Raw genomic sequence first — 20,205 nt, forward strand, 5'->3', positions numbered from 1 at the left:
CGGGGCTGGCGATGGAGGTGTGAGCGGAAGTGGGGAGGGCGGGGGCCACGGGAGGCACAGATATGTGTATCTCAGCGTCGTAGATATTGGTGCATCTGTCTGTTTTCCTCCCAGGCTATGAGCTCCTTGAGTGCAGGGCTGCCTCTTCCCCCTCCTGTTTCTGCAGCTGCTTTTTCGGCACCTACTTAGTGTAAATACCTGATCAACAGGTGAATCTGGTCCAGCTCTTCCATTTTGCAAATATTGGAGAAGTTGTGGCGTAGGCAGCGCTGCTCCACTAGCAAGATTTCAGAACCAAGACTTGAACCCAGGAGTAGGGATGCCGTGAGGGGCTGCCTTTTTGTTCCTTTGAAACGTTGGCCTGAACGTTCTCCCTTTTGGCTGTCACTCAGGTCTGCATCGTGCAGAAGCGAGACACTAAGAAAATGTACGCAATGAAGTACATGAACAAGCAGAAGTGCATCGAGAGGGATGAAGTCCGGAACGTCTTCCGGGAGCTCCAGATCATGCAGGGGCTGGAGCATCCTTTCTTGGTCAATCTGTGGTGAGTCATTCTATCCAGGGCTCCAGTGAAATCCTCATTATGGAGCCAAATGCAAACACGGCTCTGCTAGAAGGAAGCTTCTGTACTGTAGAGAGAAAGAAATGAAATTTTCTGGGTTCAAATATTCTTTTGAATATTTCGTTGGGTACGCTTTCTGATGACTATTGGGTAGAGTACATTTTCTGATGAAATCATTAAGCATATGCTTAATTTTCATTCGGTCCTCTTACCTGGTGAATCAGAATTGAAATCGGTTTAGAAGAGAAGGTTTTTGTATGTTTGAGAACACATGTAGAATGTTATGGATGCTAAATAGAGTCTTCTAAGGGGAATTTAACTTTTTAGAAAATTACACCCACAGTGTTCATGGCAAGAAGGACTTGCCATGAACATCAGGAGCTGATGTTTTACTCCACTTAGGATGGCTGCCCGGTGTGGACCTGCTAAATTCCAAGTTTTGAATCTGGCCGACGAGGCCCACTAGGAGCCATGTTCTGGAACTTTCTCTCCCTCCCACCCCTGGCTATCATCTCTGCTTTAATTTGTGTCCTAGATTTGCCCCTTTGCTGGTTGTTTCCCTGCCTCTGTGTCTTTGCATGTGAAGTCTCCTCTTCCTGAAACTTCCACCTCCCTGTCTCCCCAGCTTCCTCTGACCGAATGCTGTGCATTCCTTTGGTTCAGCTTTCGAGGTACTTAGGCGTGGAGCCTTCGCTGCCCCACAGGCTGGGTGAACGCTCCTCATGTCTCCACCTTGACCTGTGCTTGACCCAACATAGCCTGCATCACCTTGAACCCAAATTATTGTTTATTTATCTGTCCTTACTAAGAAATCACTTGCTCCTTGAGAAAAAAGGCTGTTTCCTGGTTCTTTGTTTCTGGGAGTCTAATACAGCCTCAGACATGTTGGGGGCACTTAATACATGTTTCCTGAGCTGGATTTTGTTGAAGGGGAGAGGACAGGCTATTCTAGGAAACAAAATCTGACAGTTTCATTCTGCGTCTCAGTTGACAGATTTTTGATCTTAAGAGCATCTTTTCTGGTGGGAAAGTCTAGCCTAGCCTGAATCCCTAATAGCACCAATTATTTCTCTTGCCCTTCATATATAGAAGCACTCTGAACATAGGGTGATAGGACAAGGAGGGACATCAGTTGTCCTGTTTGAGAAAATCCAAGTCTGCCTGGCAGATGCCTCAGACTTCGGCATTTCTGTGGGCAAAAGCCATACTGTGTGTCATACACTAGAATCTGGGTAACAAGTGTGCATTTGTCATGTTTCCAGCCACCCAAACACTTCAGTTATCTGGGGGAAATAAACCTCTTCATGTTTTGATTGCTGTACGAGGAAAATTTTTAAATTTATTTTTTATTGCGGTAACATTTGGTTTATAACATTACATAAATTTCATGTGTACAACATTATATTTCTACTTCCGTATACCCTACAGTGTGCTCATCACCAAAAATTAAGCTTCCATTCATCACCATACAGTTGATTCCCTTTACCCATTTCAGTCCCTTTCTCCCAGCCCATCCCTTTCCTTCTGGTAACCACTACTCTATTCTCAGTATGTATGTACGTGTTTGTTTTTGATGGATCTGGTTTGTTCCTTTATTTTTTGTTTGTTTGCTTTTTATATTCCACATATGAGTAAAATCATACAATATTTGTCTTTCTCCATCTGACGTATTTACCTTAGCATAATAACCGTCAAATTCTATCCATGTTGTTTCAAATGGCAAGATTTCATCTATATTTTTATGGCAGAATAGTAATCAGTTGTATATATATACCACATCTTCTTTATCCATTTGTCCGTTGATGGGCACTTAGGTGTTTACCATATCTTCACTATTAACATAACACTGCAAGGAACATGGGAGTGCAAATATCTTTTCAAATTAATGTTTTTGTATTCTTTGGATAAATACCCAGAATTGGGACACCTGGCTCATATGTTACTTATATTCTTAATTTTTTGAGGAATCTCCATACTATTTTCCACTGTGGCTGCATCATTTCTAATCAGAAAAGCAACATAGGTTCATTGCAAAATACAGAAAATGACATACATAAGAAGGCAACAATTATCTAGAATCCTACCACCACCAGATTACATTTCGGTGTGTAATTCTTTTTATACTTTTCTCATATCAATATGACTGTAAATGTCATTGATATAAAACCATGCATAACAATGTTGGATTTTGCTTTTTCAAATTAATTGTCTAGTAGGAGCATTATCTCCTTACTACAAACTTTCTGTAAATCACTTCTAATGGCTACATAACCTTCCACTGTGGAGAAGTTCAATAAGACATCTAACCTCTAACCTGTCATATAGGTTATTTAGGGCTGTTTCTAATTATCTTGCCAATGTAAATAATGCTGAGATGAAGATCTCTGAGCTTGAACTGTTTCAGGGGAGACTCCTTAGACCGAGTACGGGCATGGGATGTACATCTGGACTGTGATGTGTGTTGAAGGAGGGAGGATGTGGCGGTATCCTCCCTTTTTAGGACTGTTTTTCGATGCTCTGTTCATGGTCTCCAAGATGCCAGCAGATTAATGACAGACCCCCTTTAATTCCATGTAAGCGCTGGGTCAATGGGAAAACTCCCTGTGCACGTTGGCCTCTTAGGGCATTGGATTCCCATCATAAGCAAGAAAGGATAGAACCTGCTGCTTGATTTTGGAGTCTCCAACTCTTTGGCCTCAATTTTTCACCTGCTAATGGTGAAAATAATACCTTGTTTACTGCTAGCACTGTTTTGAGAGTTAACTGATAGGAAAAGATATGACAATATATTTTCTGTAAATGAAAATATTGTTTACTGTAAGAGGTTATGTATATATGTGTGTGTGCATGTGTATACCTACATATGATAATAGATGGATGAGAGAGAGAGAGAGAGAGAGAGAGAGAGAGAGATAATGCTCCTTCCAGCTATAAGTGAAAAGGAGAGGGTCCTTAATTCATTGGGCAGTACTGAGTACTTTACATACAGTGTGGCTCAGGGGGCAGAAACTTAAACTTGCTTCAACACCAAAGGGAATTTCTTGGGTTTTATACCTAAAAAGTCTAGAATTCCAGCTGACTTCGGTCTCTATCTCCTGCTTTCCCCTGTGCTGGCTGTGTTTCAGAGCCATGACTCGTGCTGACTGATGGTTTTCCTACTTCTACTAGCTGAACAGCCACAGCAGAGGCTGAAGGTCACAGGCGTGATTGACCTGGTCATGTGCCCCTTCCTAAAGCAGTGGGGAAGGGGCCAGGAGGTTGGTCCCACCTGAGTCTTAGGAATCTGCAGAGGGAGGTTGGGAGCTGTTTCCAGAAAACAGTAGTGACTGTGCCCACCACGTGATTGGCACCTGCCACCCAGACATTATATCCTTGTGCTGGAGTCTTCATAACAGCCCTGTGGGACAAGGGGCTTGGGCTCCATTTCTCAAAGAAGTAAAGCAGGGCTCAAAGCAGTTCATGATCTTACCTGAATCAACAGAATTGAGATTCAAACTCAAGACCATCCAGTGTGCCCCGAGGTTTCCAGTTCTTGTAGGGAAATACCACTGACGTTTATTAGGTACTTGAGAAGTGTCTTCTTTAACTGCTATTAATCCTCCTAATGGTCTCTTTAGTTTCCTACTATCATCCTATTATTATTGTCCCCATTTTACAGATGGGGTAACTGAGTCACACCGCTAATAAATGGAGGTGATGGGACTTGAACCCAGGCTGTCTGGCATCATGCCCACATTCACAACCCTTCTACCATGACTGTTGTGAGAAGGCCCTGACCCTACCCTGCTTAGCCCACCACACCCCCTTCCTCCCCGCATGGAGCCCCTCCTGCTGGGCTTCTATTTGGCTGCCTCCCTTACCCTGCTAGGAGGGAGCATGGTGTGGAATTGCTTGTCAGGTTCATAAGGACACCACTGCTTTAAATTAATTATACATCAGCTTTTCACCTCATTACACGGAGGGTGAATTATCGCAGCCTTGGAAAGTCTGACTACGCCCCTTGTCATTCTTCTCTTTTGCTGACATGCTCTATAACTGGCAAAGGCAAAGGCAAAGGCAAAGGCCAGGCACTGATGAGTTTTCACGACAGTTTGCCCTCTAGAGAATGAATGATGGGTGCTCCCAAGCCTGTGACGATCCAGGTGGAGTTGTCAAGTGCAATATTTTCACCTGTTCTGAGGCAAAGCTGTTTTGCTCCCTGGGGCTTAAGACAACTGGGGCAAAGGAAAAAGGCAATGAAAATTCACACCCCAGAGAAGAGGGCTGTGAAGTAGCCAGAGCCCTCGAGAGGTGGGGAGTGGGAGAGGAGGGGTTGGGGAGGGGAGGGATGGCGGGGAGAGTCTCAACACTCGGGCTCTGAGGGCCGATCTCCCAGGTTCTAATGACAGCTCTGCCTCTTGTAGGCAAAGCGGCTACTCTGGGATTGTGTTGCCTCCCCGCCCCCTCCCCGCCCCACAATATGACTAACCTCCAATATGACTATATCTGGAGACAGGATGTTTAGGTGGCTATTAAGGTTATACGCGGTCATTAGGATGGAACCCTAATCTGAAAGGATGGTGGCCTTGTAAGAAGATGGAGAGAGAGCGAGCCTCTGCCATGTGAGGACATAGCAAGAAGGTGGCTGTCTGCAAACCAGGAAGAGAACCCTCACTGGAACAGGACCATGCCCAGACCCTGATCTTGGACTTCCAGTCTCCAGAAATGTGTGAGAATACACTAACTTCCGCTACTTCAGCCTCCCAGGCAGTGGTATTTTGTTATGGCAACCTGAGCAGACTAATACAGAGGGCTTGAGAGTGATTTGATTCTCCCCACTGTGTCTCAGTTTCCTTATTTGGAAAATGGGAATGAAAAGATGACCACATCATAGACTTGCTATAAGGACCAAATGGGGTAATATGTAACAAGCATCCACATGGTCCCAGGCATGAGGTGACCGCTGGATCAGGGACCTCCACTGCTGTTGATATGATTAGCACCCGTCTTTCAGGTTAGTCTGGGGCTGGCTGGACCAGTTCTCTCCTTCTCTTCCAGCGGGGAACATGAGGACATGCTGACTGTTGGAAGATGAGTCTTGAGATTTCGGTACTAGATTTTTATCCTGATTACATTGTAATGGGTAGGTAGTTCATTGTGTTTTCAGACTGTATTTTCAAAATCCAATTCTGCTTACCAGATTGACTATATTTACTATACTGTTAAAATGTTCTGTTTATAATTAGGCAGCGCCTCCCCTGCCCTGTTTGCTGCTGAATTAACTGTGAGGACGGATACCTGGCAGGATAGGATGAGAACAGATACCTGCAATCAGTTTAAACTGTTCTCATAGCAAGTGTTTCTGGAACCTTCTCTGGGTAGCGAGAGGCTGAATCGAGACATAGGTCTCTATGAGCCACTCTCAGGCAAGAAAGAATCACTTAAATTAGTGGCTAGTTTTTCTTAAGCGTTGAGACCTTTGATTAGAGTAAAACTGTAAGGTGTTTAAAGGTGAAGCTGATGTGTCTGAAGCAAGGGGGCAGGAAAGGAGGTTGGGGGAGGACAGAGACAGAAGGTTCCTCAGGGACCTTTGATGAAGGATAGAAGCCCTTTACAAATGATCACCTGTCACTGAGCAGCTTCATTTCCATAAAACTAATTATCTTTGGCCTTGAATATTGCTACAACCTCCAACCAGCATTTCACCACTCAGCCATCATCAGTTTTCCCCACCCAGGGTGTCTTGGTCAGCTCAGGTCGCTGTAACAGACTACCATAGACTGGGGGGGCCTTAAAAGACATTTATTTCTCACAGTTCTGCAGGCTGAGAAGTCTGAGATCAGGGTGCCAGCATGGTCAAGTTCTGATGAAGACCCTTTTCCTGGTGTAGAGATGGCTGTCTTCCTACTGTGCTTCACCTGGGGGTGAGAGAGAGAGATTTCTCTCTTGCCTCTTCTTGTAAGGGCACTAATCCCATCATGAGGGTTCCACCCTCATGGCCTAATTACCCCCCCAAAGCTCTATCTCCATCACATTGGAGACTAGAGTTTCAACATATGAATTGAGGGAGGGGACATAAGCACAGTCTATAGCACAGGGCAAGTCTTACCAAAGTGCAAATCCGAGCCCACTCTCTGATTAGAATTCTACGATGGCTCCCCAAAGCCCACAGAATAAATGTCTCTCCATGCCCTGGCCTCTGACATTATGTCACTCTCTCCTCCTGACACCCACCCCTGCTGCCATCTTGGTGCATTTTTGTCCCAGCCATGCTAACTGATTAGTGGCACCTGTAATTCATCTTGCTGTCATCAGCCCTCTGGGCCTTTGCACATGCTGTTCCTTCTGCCTGGAACACCGTCTCCCCTTTGTTCTCTTTGAGAACTTCTGCCCCCACAAGTATTCATTCATGAAATGGATATTTATTGGACTCTTACTGGGTACCAAGTACTGTCTTAATTTTTAAGGATCCAGAGAAGAAGAGAATCCTTATGGCTACTGCCTCTTAAAGTCTATAGGCCAGGCACCACCTCTATCGAGCTGCCTCAGGACTGCCACCCAGGCCTCAACTGGCAGTGCTTTCTTCTGCACTCTGTTGCAGTACAAAGCAGCTCAGTCACATTTATCTATCTGTACATCTGTTTCTTCCATTAGCAGTGAGCCGCTTGGGGAATGGGACGATGCTTGATTCACCTCTGTATTCCTAGCATCCAATGTTCAATAAATTAATTCATTCAGTGTTTGTTAAGGACCTACAACATGCCAAACCCTGTGTCGGCATTGGTGGTAGAACAATGAGCGAGACAGTCACTCTCCTTCTTTACAGAGCTTACAGATGAGAGAGGACAGACCTTAAACCAACAGTTGACCCTGCTCCCCTGCTCTCTTCCTTCCATCTTAAGTAGTCACTGTCCTTTGGGGTCCTGGGTAACTTAAAAAATATAGAGATTACAAATGTCCACCATGTCCTGGAGGTCGTAGATGGGAAATGCTCATGGGTTTTTTCCCAATCCCAATTAGTATCATCTTCTTTAGTCTCCATCACCATGGTAACTCCCTTAATAAAAGGGCACAAGAGGTGATGCTGACTCATCCAGGGTCCTTTTCTCATCCTTTTCTATTCCAAGATTTGTTAACATCACTGGTAACTTCAGTTTGTGCTTTCAAGATGGCAGATTTCTTAGGTTTGTTATTCTGAAGGGGGTGAGTGTGGATTACAGGATGTCCCAGCTGCATTCTGACCTCCAGGGGGTCAGCACTGAACTGTGGAAAGGGAAGGATGAGGAGCCAGAGGTCATGCTGTGTAACTCCAGGGCTCGAGGAGGGTGGAGTTGGGCCCTGGTGTATCAGACAATTCCTGTGGGTGAAGGGGGTGGATCCAGCAATCCATCAGGAAGGGCATGGAGTTTGCCCAAGGTCAGAGGGAAAGCCAGGACTCACTTGGACCCACCGGTGGTCTTTGGGGCCCTCTGATTCCCCACCTTCTGACCCCACATGGCACCTTCTTGTGCCCATTTCTCTGACTGCTCCTCATGCTTCCCACATGTTTTTCTGTAATTAAGACTCTCCTTGGTCCTTGGGGAATCATTAGTCTTCCCACACTTCATCAATGCCTAAAATATTGGTAACACTATCCTTTATGGGTCACCTATGGTACATGGCTCTTTTCCTATTTTATCCTGGTTAATCTTCAGAATCATCTTACAAGGTGGATGTTCTTATCCCCAGTGTACAGTTGGGGAAGCAGAGGACTGGTGGGTTAAATAACTTGTGTAAGATTACGTAGCTGACAGGAGGTAGCACTGGGATTAGAGGCAACGATGTACCAGGAAATGCTTAACAGCTGTCCAAGAGGACAAAACAAAAAGCAAGTCCTGATTTGTAGAGTCAGCTGATTTCCATGGTGTAAATAGTCCCATCATGGCCTGCTAGAGACTTAATGTATGTGTCTTCCCAAAATTTGTATGTTGAAGCCCTAGCCCCTCAATGGCATGGTATCTGGAGGTGGGGGCCTTTGGGAGATGATTAGGTCATGAGGGCGGAGCCTTCATGAATGGGCTTACTGCCCCTACAAGAGGCCCCAGAGAGCTCCCTCACTCCTTCCCCTTCTGCCATGTGAGGACACAGCAAGAAGACAACCATCTATGAGCCAGAAGGCTGATGCTCACCAGACACCAAATCTGTCCGCACCTTGATCTTGGACTTCCAGCCTTCAGAATTGTGAAAAAGGAATTTCTGTCATTTATAAGCCACCCAGTCTATAGTATTCTATTATAGCAGCACAAACAGACTAAGACATAGTTGATTTCAAACTAACAGCGTGTTGACCAGCTTATAAAATTTCTGAAAATTCAGCAATTCTCATGAGCCAGTATGAGCCAGCTCCAGCGAAACCCTGATAGACCAGATCTAACACCAAAGCTTTTGCTCTTCCTAAACCAACTTCTGGGAGCCAGGCCCGGGGATAAGCCTCATGAACCTAAGGTGAATAAGCAATGAAAGAGATACCTTGAGAGGAATTAAAACGAAGAAATACAGTAGTTGGATACTGGACAAAAAATGGTCCTTCCCCTTCCTAGGATGGTATTCTTGGAAAGCCTCAGTTTCCTCATCTGTAAAATGGGGATAATACCTCCTTCCCTTTCATGCTTTGTGAAGTTCAAATCACATGAGGACCAGCGAATGAAAGCCCTATGGAAATGATAATTTGTTAGCGAGATATACATTAGTATACTTCCTTCTGAGAAAAACTGAAGGATGGGTAACAGCCTGTAAATCCCATGCAGTTTGTGTGCGTAAAATGGCCAGTGGAAGGCAGTGAATGTGGTTATACGTGTAACGACTGCAGATAAAGACGAGGGATGCTCAATGAGGAGCAATTTTATGTTAAGTTCATATCCCAAAGCGATACAAAAATTGCATTAGAACGTAATACATTTGGGAAGCATTTACCCGCTGTAGTGAGCTTAATTAAATTGGAGACTGTGGCGCCCTTGTTCCTCAAGTTTTTGAAAGTCACATGGCAGCTCCCCATGTTCTTCCAACAGCTGGGCAGCCCCCCATCCCCACTCCCCGCTTCCACCCCTACTCCTGGTCTTTGAAGCGGTGTTGCCTCTGCTTGGGACCACTTCCTCTAGACACCTGGAGGGCTCACACCTCCACTTTCTGCAGATCTTTCTCAAATGTTACCTCCTATCTGAGCTCTTTCGCTGACCACCCAATTTAAACTCATAAGCTCCTCCCCACCCTGGCTGGCAGCCCCTAACCCACTAACCCTCTTCCTTGCTTTATATGCTATAGTACTTTTCATCCTATAACACGTGATACATTTTACTTATTCATCTTGTTTAGTTTTCTATGTCTCCTACACACACACACACACACACACCACACACACGAAGGAAGGGCTCCAGGAGGGCAGACTCGTCTGCATTTTCACTGCTCCTTCCCAGCGCTCAGAAACATGTCTTGGCATCAAAGAGATGCTCAGAAAGTACCTGCTGAATGAAGGATTGAATGAATAAATGTCCTGCCTCCCCAACACGTGATATTCAGAGAGCCATATATGGCAGCCACCTTGGTTCTTCACTCCCACCCACCCACACTGACCTGGAAACCAAAACCAAGATCGAACCCTTTAGTCTTCTAAACCCAATAGAAATGATTTTGCTAAGCTGAACAAATGGTGTTTCCACCCCCTACCTCTGATCCAGAGTAAGTCTGTGAAGCTGAGGAAGGAAAGTGACCTTTTATATTCTGATGGGTAATGATGGTAGCAGTTCTAATAGCGAACATTTATTAAGCACTTGCTGGGTACCTGGCTTGTGCTGAGGGTCCCACATGAGTCATCCTGTTCATTGTTCCCACGGCCTTGTCAAGAGCCACTGTGCCTCTCCATTTTGCAGAGAGACAGTTGAGGCTCAGAGGGGTTCGGGGCTGTAAATAAGCAGACCGTGCATTGGACTAGCGCTCTGCACCAGCGCCCACTGCCTTTGGATTCACGAGCTCATTCATTCAGCGCCTATTTATTAAGCACCTGTTATGCGTGCCGGGCATGGTCCTAAGTGCTGGTGATGTGCGCAGAGCAAAATAGGCATGGCCTCACCTGCGTGGAGCATCCCCTTTTCCAGTCTGGACAGGAGACAGGCAAAAATCCAATAACTTTATAAAAACATGGACAATTCAAGATTCTGGCAAGTGCTGGGAAGGGAGTGCACGTGCACAGGAAACTGACATTGTAAAGGAAGAGGAAGCTTGGCATCCTTTGTGGCATCGGGGAGACTCCCTGACCAAGTGGCACCTTGGTAATTTCACAGCACCCAATGCTCACAGCAAGTCCCCATGGCAGATGTTCTTACACACGGGGAAACTGAGGCTCAGAGAAGCTGAGTGATTGATTGTATAGGGCCCCACAGTTAACAGGATAGAGCCGGGATTCACCCAGAACTTACACTTTCCAGAATGTGGCACCACCTCCATTTTTCTAGCTGATGCGATAAGAGTTTTTGGAAATTGTGTGGGAATTTCAGAGGGAAAACTGAGACCTGCCATTGGGACCTTATCCACTCACTTGAAATTTGATACCTTCCTTCTCTGGATACAGTTTTCTCCTCCGTGGCCTGAAGGCCTTAGACTCTATCCACTGGTTTCCCTGGAGCCCTGGGGGACCCAGGAAGTTCCTTAGAGGTTACTTGGGGCTGATGGGGCTGAATGTGTAGGGACCAGGCCTCTGTCCTGCCTCATTCTGCGTTCCTGTTTCATCATGTTCTACATTTGGTTTCATTTAAGGAAGACTTTTTGCTGCTTAACCATCATGACAGCCAGTAGCCTGAATTGTCTCTCCTGCTCTGTGTGAGATTGGACCACTGCAGCCTGCCCCGTGGGCTGAGAACTGGGCCCAAGCACAGCCAGCTCTGAGAAGCAGAGCAGAATGACCCAGACTGTGTGATCAAATCCAAAGAATTACGGGCTTAATGAAAATACATCTCAACGTGTAAAACTAGAGGCAGCACATTCATGGTTAAAGAAAAGTGTTCTGTTCCACACTCAGGTTAACTGCTGTGCCCAGGCCAGTGACAGATACCACGGGGGACAGGAAAGGATGCCTGAACGTGGTCCCGCAGCCGCATGCGGCTCCCACAGAACCAGGAGCCTCTCAGGGCCTCGGGAGTCAGGAATTATGTCTGGACAGTAGAGACGCACAGAAAATATAATAGAGTTATTGTTGACTCTCAGGAATGCGTGCTTCGTTGATAAATGGCCACTTGTGCTTTTGCCCTGAGAACTGTTTGAGAGGCGATGATAATTGACAGTGGAAGACCACATTGCTCATGAAGGGCAGAGTGGAGATTTGCAAGGTCCTCAGTCCAGAATGGTGATATTTGCTTAGAAAACCCATCACAAGGGACCTCGAGGGCCATTCTTCCCGCTATTGGATCCCCAGGGATACCTGTGCTGTGCACAACTCCCAGGGGACCATCACACCCTCACAGACTCCTGCAACATGGTAGCCTGGTCCCCAGGGCCTTCCTGGCTGCCCCTGAGAGCTCTGTGGACCATCACTCTCCTCCATGACTCCTGCTGCCCTGTCTGAACGTGACCCTGACAATGTGATGACCCTTCCTCTCTGCTTGTAAGACTTTGCCTCTGCAAGACTAGACTTCATTCACTCCTTTCCACCTCTCAACCCCTTCCCCCCAGTAGATCATGAGCCTTCTTCCTGAGCAAGGAGAGGGGAAGGCATGCAGTGAGCATCATTAGCTCGATCTGTAGATGAAAAGACCCAGATCTGGTAAGGTGGAGCGATTTTCCCAGCATCATCGGACCATTAAGCTGGGGAGTCAGTATTTTAACCCATCTGTCTCACTCCAAACGCTGAGCATCTCCCACCACTTTCCCGGCCTCGCACGCTCCGTGGAAGCCTCGGCCGCCGTCCAGCTGGTGCAGATGCTCAACGGGAATCATAAGTGTACATGTTGCTTCTCTGTGAGTCCCTCTTCTGGCTGAGTTTCTGTATTCCAAGGGGTCGGTGCCCTCACCTGGGGCCCTTGCTCTGCACGAACCCACCCATGGCTCCCAGGGGCTACTTCTTCACAGGTGACACTGGGTTTTTTATTTCCAGCCACATTATCAGTCACGCGTGAAACTGGGAGAAATACCTTGAAAGGTGGTGACGGGAGGAGCAGTGCTCCCGACACACGTGGAAGAAGAGATTCAGGATGTTTACTGACTTAGAAGCCGAATGTGTTTGCTGGATTGTTGACACGTTGAACTGGAAACCTACAAAGGCCACCACAGTCAGAAACCCTTATCCTCCAGAGACATCCCTGATCAGCACCTCCGTCCAGAGCAGAAATCCTTGCTCCCTCCTCTGGGTCCCCGCAGCACGTGGCTAGTGCTCTCGTGTGGTCCTCATCAGAGTCTGCCCTGTAATTGTTCCATGCTTGAATCTCAGAAGAGGGTCATGGCTCATTCATTCACAAGAGGCCATCCTGGACCATTGGCTTCATCCAGCTCCCGGGCTTTCTCTGTCACATCACCGTGTTTTATGTAGAAAGCACAGCTCCTTTCTGCCTCTGGTGTTTGCTCATTACTTTACAGACTTTTCCCAGAATAAATATGAGCTCCCTGAGGCCAGGGTCCTGTGTATCTCATGTGCTGTGTTTCCAGTACCTAAAACAGGATCTGGCACAGGTGGGCACTTGATGATCCATTTGTTGGATGTTTGCACCCAATCCATGGCTTGGGACATAGTAGTCTCTCAATGGATGGGAGAGAAAAGGGAGAGATGTTTGGGAAGAAATGGGGAGCTACCTGTTCTCCCAGTGGGTCCCTGAGGGCGGGGACCATGCCTTTTCATGTCTGTACCCCTGGCTTCTAGCACAGGAGAACACGCTTTGCATGGATGATAAATTAGCCCCATAACATGCAGAGTTTCATATGCAAACATATGTGCCCCAGCAACAGAACAATGCACTTAAATGCTTCGCGATCTCAAAAATCCTTTTTTTCTTTCATTTTTAATTATGTTCTCCATAATTCATAACAGGAGTGCGTTTTCTTTTTGATTGGCAGGGCACGTACCTTTGATTTGCCAGTGTGTTCTTTACAGTAGGTCTAAGGCTGTTGGCTCACATTGAAGTGGGGGAATGAGGCATTTGTAAAATATATTTCTGTATGATTCATGTTTACTCCAGCCTTTTTTGCTGCTACCTTCCCTTCCTCCATGCCCTGCTAATGCTAGCAACCTGACATTCCCCAGGCACATTTCAACCAGCAAAAAAAAAAAAAAATGTTGAAATGACCTTGAAAAGTGATTATCCACTTTCCAGGTGATAAATTGATTCCGTGACTTCTTGGAGAAGGAGGTTGGAGAGACCCCATAGTGTTCCCTCATGACGATATGTGCATCATCTTCGTACCTAAGAACGACCTGCATATTATGGACTTAACATTTTTATATCAGCTCACTTTTTAATTTAGATTAACTTGATCTTCAAAACTTGGTATTGCCCCATGAGTAAAAAACTGTCCTCTGTTTTCTTAAATAGAAAGCAACACTAAGAATTTATACCATGAAACATATATAGTATCATTAGATTCTAACTAAATACTGTTGCCTGCTGCGACGGTGAACCTGAGATCAGGTCTTTTCATTGCTTGAAATGGAGATTGACAGGTAGTAGGATAGTGTTGAAGAGAGGCTAGCATCAAACCCAGACTTTCCCCTTGATATAATCAGGATGGAAATGCAATTGGAATTGGAGTGAGTAGCCCTTTGCTCTGCATTTGATGGCATTCAGTGCCACACCAAAGGCACCTGGGATCATCTTATTGGTAGCACTTGTGATACACAGCCCACATCCTCAATGATACTGAGTGCTGATGACCTGCCGTGAGCCAGGTACCACTCTGCAGGGTTCTCTTACTCTTTTTTTCCCCTCTCTTTTTTTCTTTCTATTCCTTTTCTACCCTATTGTTTTGCTCCAAAATTACTTAAAGCCACTCACGCAAATTTTTTTAAAATTCAAGATAAGATATTACTAAGCGAGAAAACAAAAGGAAGAGCTAATGTGGGGAATGTAGGCAATGAAAATGTCGTGAGGAATCAGTCCAAGTTCAGATGAGCACATAACTCCACTGCCCTGGATGGGTGATGGTAGACGCCATGGCAGACAGGAATCCCCTTACCCCCACTCAAACCTCTTTAGAAGCAGCAGGGACTCAATCTGCCAGGACCTCAGCTGGCTTCTTTCTATGAGCAGGTGGGCTTGAGAAATGACCCTTACCCTCAGGCCCTTGGGACCAGGAGCCATGCCAAATTAGGACTCACAGACTCGGTTGCCTGCAGGGGCAGACAGGTAACAAATGAAGAAAAAAGTAAGACTTGTGGCCAGCAGAGATTGTGGCCTTAGCACATCATCAGCCTGTGGGGATGATGCAGGGCGGGGTTTGTGGGCGGAGCTGAGAGGAGGCTCCCAGCTCTGTACGGAGCCCACTGTCTGGGGCTGACCGTCTCTCATCATTTGTCATCCTCTTGGTCTCACTTTGCTATGTGGCAAGGTGGTGGGTGGACCAATGGATTTCAGGCTAAACTCTGTGCCATCCCTTTAGTTGCTGCAGGCAGTGAGGGACATGTGTGACGGGAAGGTTCTTATGACTGCAGCCCTTCTATCTGTTTGTCAGTACTCTGGATCATTTTCCTCAGAGCATAATGTCACCATCAGAAATTAAATTAAATTCGTTTAGTGGTTTATTTACTTCCTCCTCCAGAATGAACGCATCATTTCTGGGCCACCAGCACTTGATCACAAAGAATTCACTCCAGAAATATTGGTAAAATGAATGAATACTTGAATGATGAGTCAACATATTCCACTTTTCCAACAGTTCTACCTCTTAAGTAGTTCCCTTGTTTGAGTGCATAGATAACCTTATGGATGTTATCCTTTAATTCTTGTTTTCCTAAGAGTTTTTTTGTCTTTGGAGTTGACTTTGAAGTTTATCAGATGCCTTTTGAAGAATCATCAAGATGCTTAGGTGTTTGTTTTCTTTGATCTTGAAGTCTGGTTAATTATATTATTAAATTTATCCACAGTGCCTCATGCCACCTGGAGTAAATCTCACTATTATGTTTCATGGTAGAACACGTGTTGTTGTTTTTTCAGCAAATAACAATGACAATAATAGCAATATCTAAAATGCACTGCATTCTTTTTGCATGTCAGTTTCTCTTTAAAATGTGTCATCCCGTGTCATCCTAACCACTTCCTATGATGGAGTATTCCTACTTCACAGAGTGGGAACTTCATAAAATCTATGCAAAATGAGGGCATGGTGCCCAACAATGGTTAAATCTCAAACTCAGCTATTATTATGATTATAAAACTTTATCTGCTTCCCTGATCATTTGCTTAAAATATAAATTGTGGGAGACACAATGGCAATCTTAATTTTCTTTCTTTTTTCTTTTTTTCTTCCTTGGCCGGACTGTGGGGCTTGCGAGATTGAACCCAAGCCCCCAGGAGTGAAAGCGCAGAGTCCTAACCACTGGACCGCCAGGGAATTCCCACAATGGCAGATCTTGGTGTCAGGCTGGTTTAGAATTCCTGCTGTGCACAGCATTTATACGGAGGTGGCTAATCCTGTCTTTCCCTCCGAATTCTGCGCTTTTGTATGAAGTGCAGTGAGAGGGAAAATCAATCTAAACCACTCTGACAATTTCCATTTTGTTCGCACCCTTGAGATCTGTACTGGGAGTAATGAGATTTCTGATGAACCCTGAGCCATTCACAGGTTTCACGTCTGGATGGTAAACTCAAAGGAGTCTCAGGCCTTATGGAGATCCTTTATGGGATGTTAAAATTCAGATGGGTGGCCTCAGCTGCCCTTCTCAACCACAAGTCCGGGGAACATCTGGTGTGCAGTGAATGTCATTTTAATTAAGGATGCGTGATGGTGATTTGTGCAAAAACAGCTCAAAGTGAGGCAGGCCCACGCATATCAACACGATGTGGGAAGTAGAAAGTCTAATGTGTACACAGGAGCGGTACCGTGGGGAGCTATTTTAATGAATGTATTAAGTGTTTGTCATTAGCATACCTTTGTTGCTATGTGACCATGTACTCCTGAATATTTGAAAACCTATTAGTAGCCTATGTGGTTTGGAATTAATGCATCTAATCTTGCTTACATAGTAAATCAGTTCCTCAAATGCTTCGTTTTACCTATCTGAGTTGCTCTATATTCCAAATTAGTGGAGCCCACCTTAATAAGATTTTATTATCCATCTTTAAATTAAATGTTCTCTTCACTTCTCTTTGGTTTTCTAACTTGACTAAACTTGACATTGTGATTAAATTAGTTAACCTCACATTGTGCTCCACAAGTACTGGACTCCTTGGAGCCAAGCATCAACACCAAGTGGTTTCAGACACTTGTCCAGGTCTTTGCATGTGATATTCCATTGTCCTGAATTTTCTCCCAACCCTGTTCACCTGGTGAGCTATTATTTGCACCACAAAACCCTGCCCAGTGCTTATCTGTGAAGCTTTCTCTGATCCCATCTGAGGGATGCCTTTCTTTCTTTCTTTTTTAAAATGTATTTTTTTGAAGTATAGTTGATTTATGGTGTTGTGTTAATTTCTGCTGTACAACAAACTGACTCAGTTTTATATATATATATATACACACACACACACACACACACACACACCACACACACACACACACATACACTCTTTTTCATATTCTTTTCCATTATGCTTTATCACAGGATACTGAATATAATTCCTTGTGCTGTACAGTAGGACCTTGTTGTTTATTCATTCTTTAATAATAGTTTGCATCTGCTAATCCCAAACTCCCAATCTATACCTCCCCTACCCCCTCCCCTGTGGCAACCACAAGTCTGTTCTCCATGTCTGTAAGTCTCTTTCTGCTTTGTAGATAAGTTCATTTGTGTCATATTTTAGATTCCACATATAAGTGATATCATATAGGATTTGCCTTTCTCATTCTGACTTACTTCACTTACTAAGATAATCTCTAGGTCCATTCATGTTGTTGCAAATGGCATTATTTCATTCTTTTTTATGGTTGAGTAATATTCCATTATATATATATATATATATATATATATATATATATATATATCACATCTTCTTTATCCATTCATCTGTTGATGGGCATTTAGGTTGTTTCCATGTCTTGGCTGTTGTGAATAGTGCTGCTATGTGAGTGATGCCTTTCTTGAAGTCAGTGCTTGGGAGAAAAGTTTGTTTTCCCTGAGGAACTAGAAAACATCTTCATTCTGATCATGAAAATTGTGTATCTGGCTGTGTTATCCTCTCCCCTGTGATTGAAAGGAAGTTCAGAGCTAAACCACATTAGAGAGGCTACAGGGTGCCTTAAGAAGCGAAAACCCTCAGACAAGCAGTCCTGAATTTGAGTCTCAGGTCACTGGCTGCAGGACTTGGGATGATCGATTGAGACTCAGTTTCATCATCTGTAAAATGGAACTAATGTCTAGTGCTTAAGTATTTTTGTTTTTGTGTGTGTGTGTGTGGTAAGCGGGCCTCTCACTTTTGTGGCCTCTCCCACTGCGGAGCACAGGCTCCGGACGCGCAGGCTCAATGGCCATGGCTCACGGGCCCAGCCGCTCTGCGGCATGTGGAATCTTCCCAGACCGGGACATGAACCCGTGTCCCCTGCATTGGCAGGCAGACTCAACCACTGCGCCACAAGGGAAGCCCTAGTGCTTAAGTTTTAAATGTATATTATTAAATGTCACAGTGCCTGAGCTCTTCACATGTTGAAGGACGTTCATTCTTCCATGTGCATTTATATGTTCATTTCCTGCCTCATTTTGATCTGCATTTCTCTGCTCTTCTTTTTTAATTGCTTTGTTCTCTACTTGACATTAAAATTCCTTGGTCCCTCTTCTCTTTCTATTTTTATCACCATTTTGTTTTCTATGTTTATGTTGTAAGCCACCTAAAGTCACTTGTGGGACTGGCCAAAACACGCTGAAATAAGCTGTTCTATTTTTAAAGTGGTTGAAACCTTCCCATATAGTGTGTGAGGGAGTCATGGCACCCAGGTCCTCCCACACTGCTTTTCTCCTGTAGGGTTGGGGCAATGGAACAGACCCATGGGGATACAGAGCCAGATGGGTGAGTGCTGCCTTACTAATATATTGGCAAAATCCCCATACCTCATCACACAGTTCTGCAAAAAGCAGGTTTGGAAAGCTCTGTTTGGACTTGAGGTCGAAACAGAAACTTCTTCCTTCAGTTCAAAGCTAGAGGTGGGGGGGACCTTCAAGACAGCAGAGGAGTAAAACGTGGAGATCACCCTCCTCCCCACAGATACATCAGAAATACATCTACATGTCGAACAACTCCTACAGAACACCTACTGAATGCTGGCAGAAGACCTCAGACCTCTCAAAAGGCAAGAAAATCCCCACGTACCTGCGTAGGACAAAAGAAAAAAGAATAAACAGAGACAAAAGAATAGGGATGGGACCTGCACCAGTGGGAGGGAGCTGTGAAGGAGGAAAGGTTTCCACACACTAGGAAGCCCCTTCACTGGTAGAGACAGGGGGTGGCAGGGGGAAGTTTCAGAGCCACGGAGGAGAGCGCAGCAGTAGGGGTGCAGTGGGCAAAGCAGAGAGATTCCCGCACAGAGGATCGGTGCCGACCAGCACTCACCACCCTGAGAGGCTTGTCTGCTCACCCGCCGGGATGGGTCGGGGCTGGAAGCTGAGGCTCGGGCTTTGGAGGTCAGATCCCAGGGAGAGGACTGGGGTTGGCTGCGTGAACACAGCCTGAAGGGGGTGAGTGCGCCAGGAGGGAGTGCAGGAAAAAGTCTGGAACTGCCGAAGAGGCAAGAAACCATTGTTTCGGGATGTGTGAGGAGAGGGGATTCCTTCCCTGTCTGCCCACAGAAGGCAGAACACCCCCTAAACGAGCTTCAGAGATGGGCACGAGCTGCGGCTATCAGCTCGGACACCAGAGACAGGCATGAAACCCTAATGCCACTGCTGCAGCCCCCAAGAATCCTGTGTGCATGCACAGGTCACTTTCCACACCTCCCATCCCAGGAGCCTGTGCAGCCTGCCACTGCCAGGGTCCCGTGATCCAGGGACAACTTCCACGGGAGAACACACAGCGCTCCTCAGGCTGTTGCAACTCACGCCGGCCTCTGCCACCTCAGGCTCGCCCCGCATTCCAACTATAACTATCATAACCCTCCCTTCCCCTGGCACGAGTGAGCCAGAGCCCCCTAATCAGCCGATGCTTTAACACCATCTTGTCTGGCCTGGAACAGAAGCCTGAAGGCACCCTACATGCAGAGGCAGGACCAAAACCAAAGCAAAACCCCAGGAGCTGTGCGAATGAAGAAGAGAAAGGGAAATCTCTCCCACCAACCTCAGGAGCAGCAGATTAAATCCCCACGATCAACTTGACGTACCCTGCATCTCTGGAACACCTGAATAGAGAGTGAATCAACCCAAAATTGAGCAGTGGACTTTGGCAGCAACTGTACACTTGGGGTTTGCTGTCTGCGACTGACTTGTTTCTGATTTTTAGGTTTATCTTAGTATAGTTTTTAATGTTTGTTGTCATTGGTGCATTTGTGTATTGGTTTTGTTGCTCTCA

General features: G+C 45.6%; 1 protein-coding gene across 3 annotated transcripts in view; it reads left to right on the top strand.

Annotated features, from left to right (window-relative positions):
• Nucleotides 1–20,205, top strand: part of STK32B (serine/threonine kinase 32B) — a 361,645-nt gene that overhangs the window by 134,573 nt on the left and 206,867 nt on the right. For all 3 annotated transcript variants that reach the window (XM_060087315.1, XM_060087392.1, XM_060087470.1), the window contains one exon: nt 393–544. In XM_060087315.1, the coding sequence (XP_059943298.1) occupies nt 393–544 (152 nt within the window). Of the gene's footprint in view, nt 1–392; nt 545–20,205 lie in introns of those variants that run through there.

Source organism: Mesoplodon densirostris, chromosome 1, assembly GCF_025265405.1.
Source record: "Mesoplodon densirostris isolate mMesDen1 chromosome 1, mMesDen1 primary haplotype, whole genome shotgun sequence".
NCBI lineage: Eukaryota > Metazoa > Chordata > Mammalia > Artiodactyla > Ziphiidae > Mesoplodon > Mesoplodon densirostris.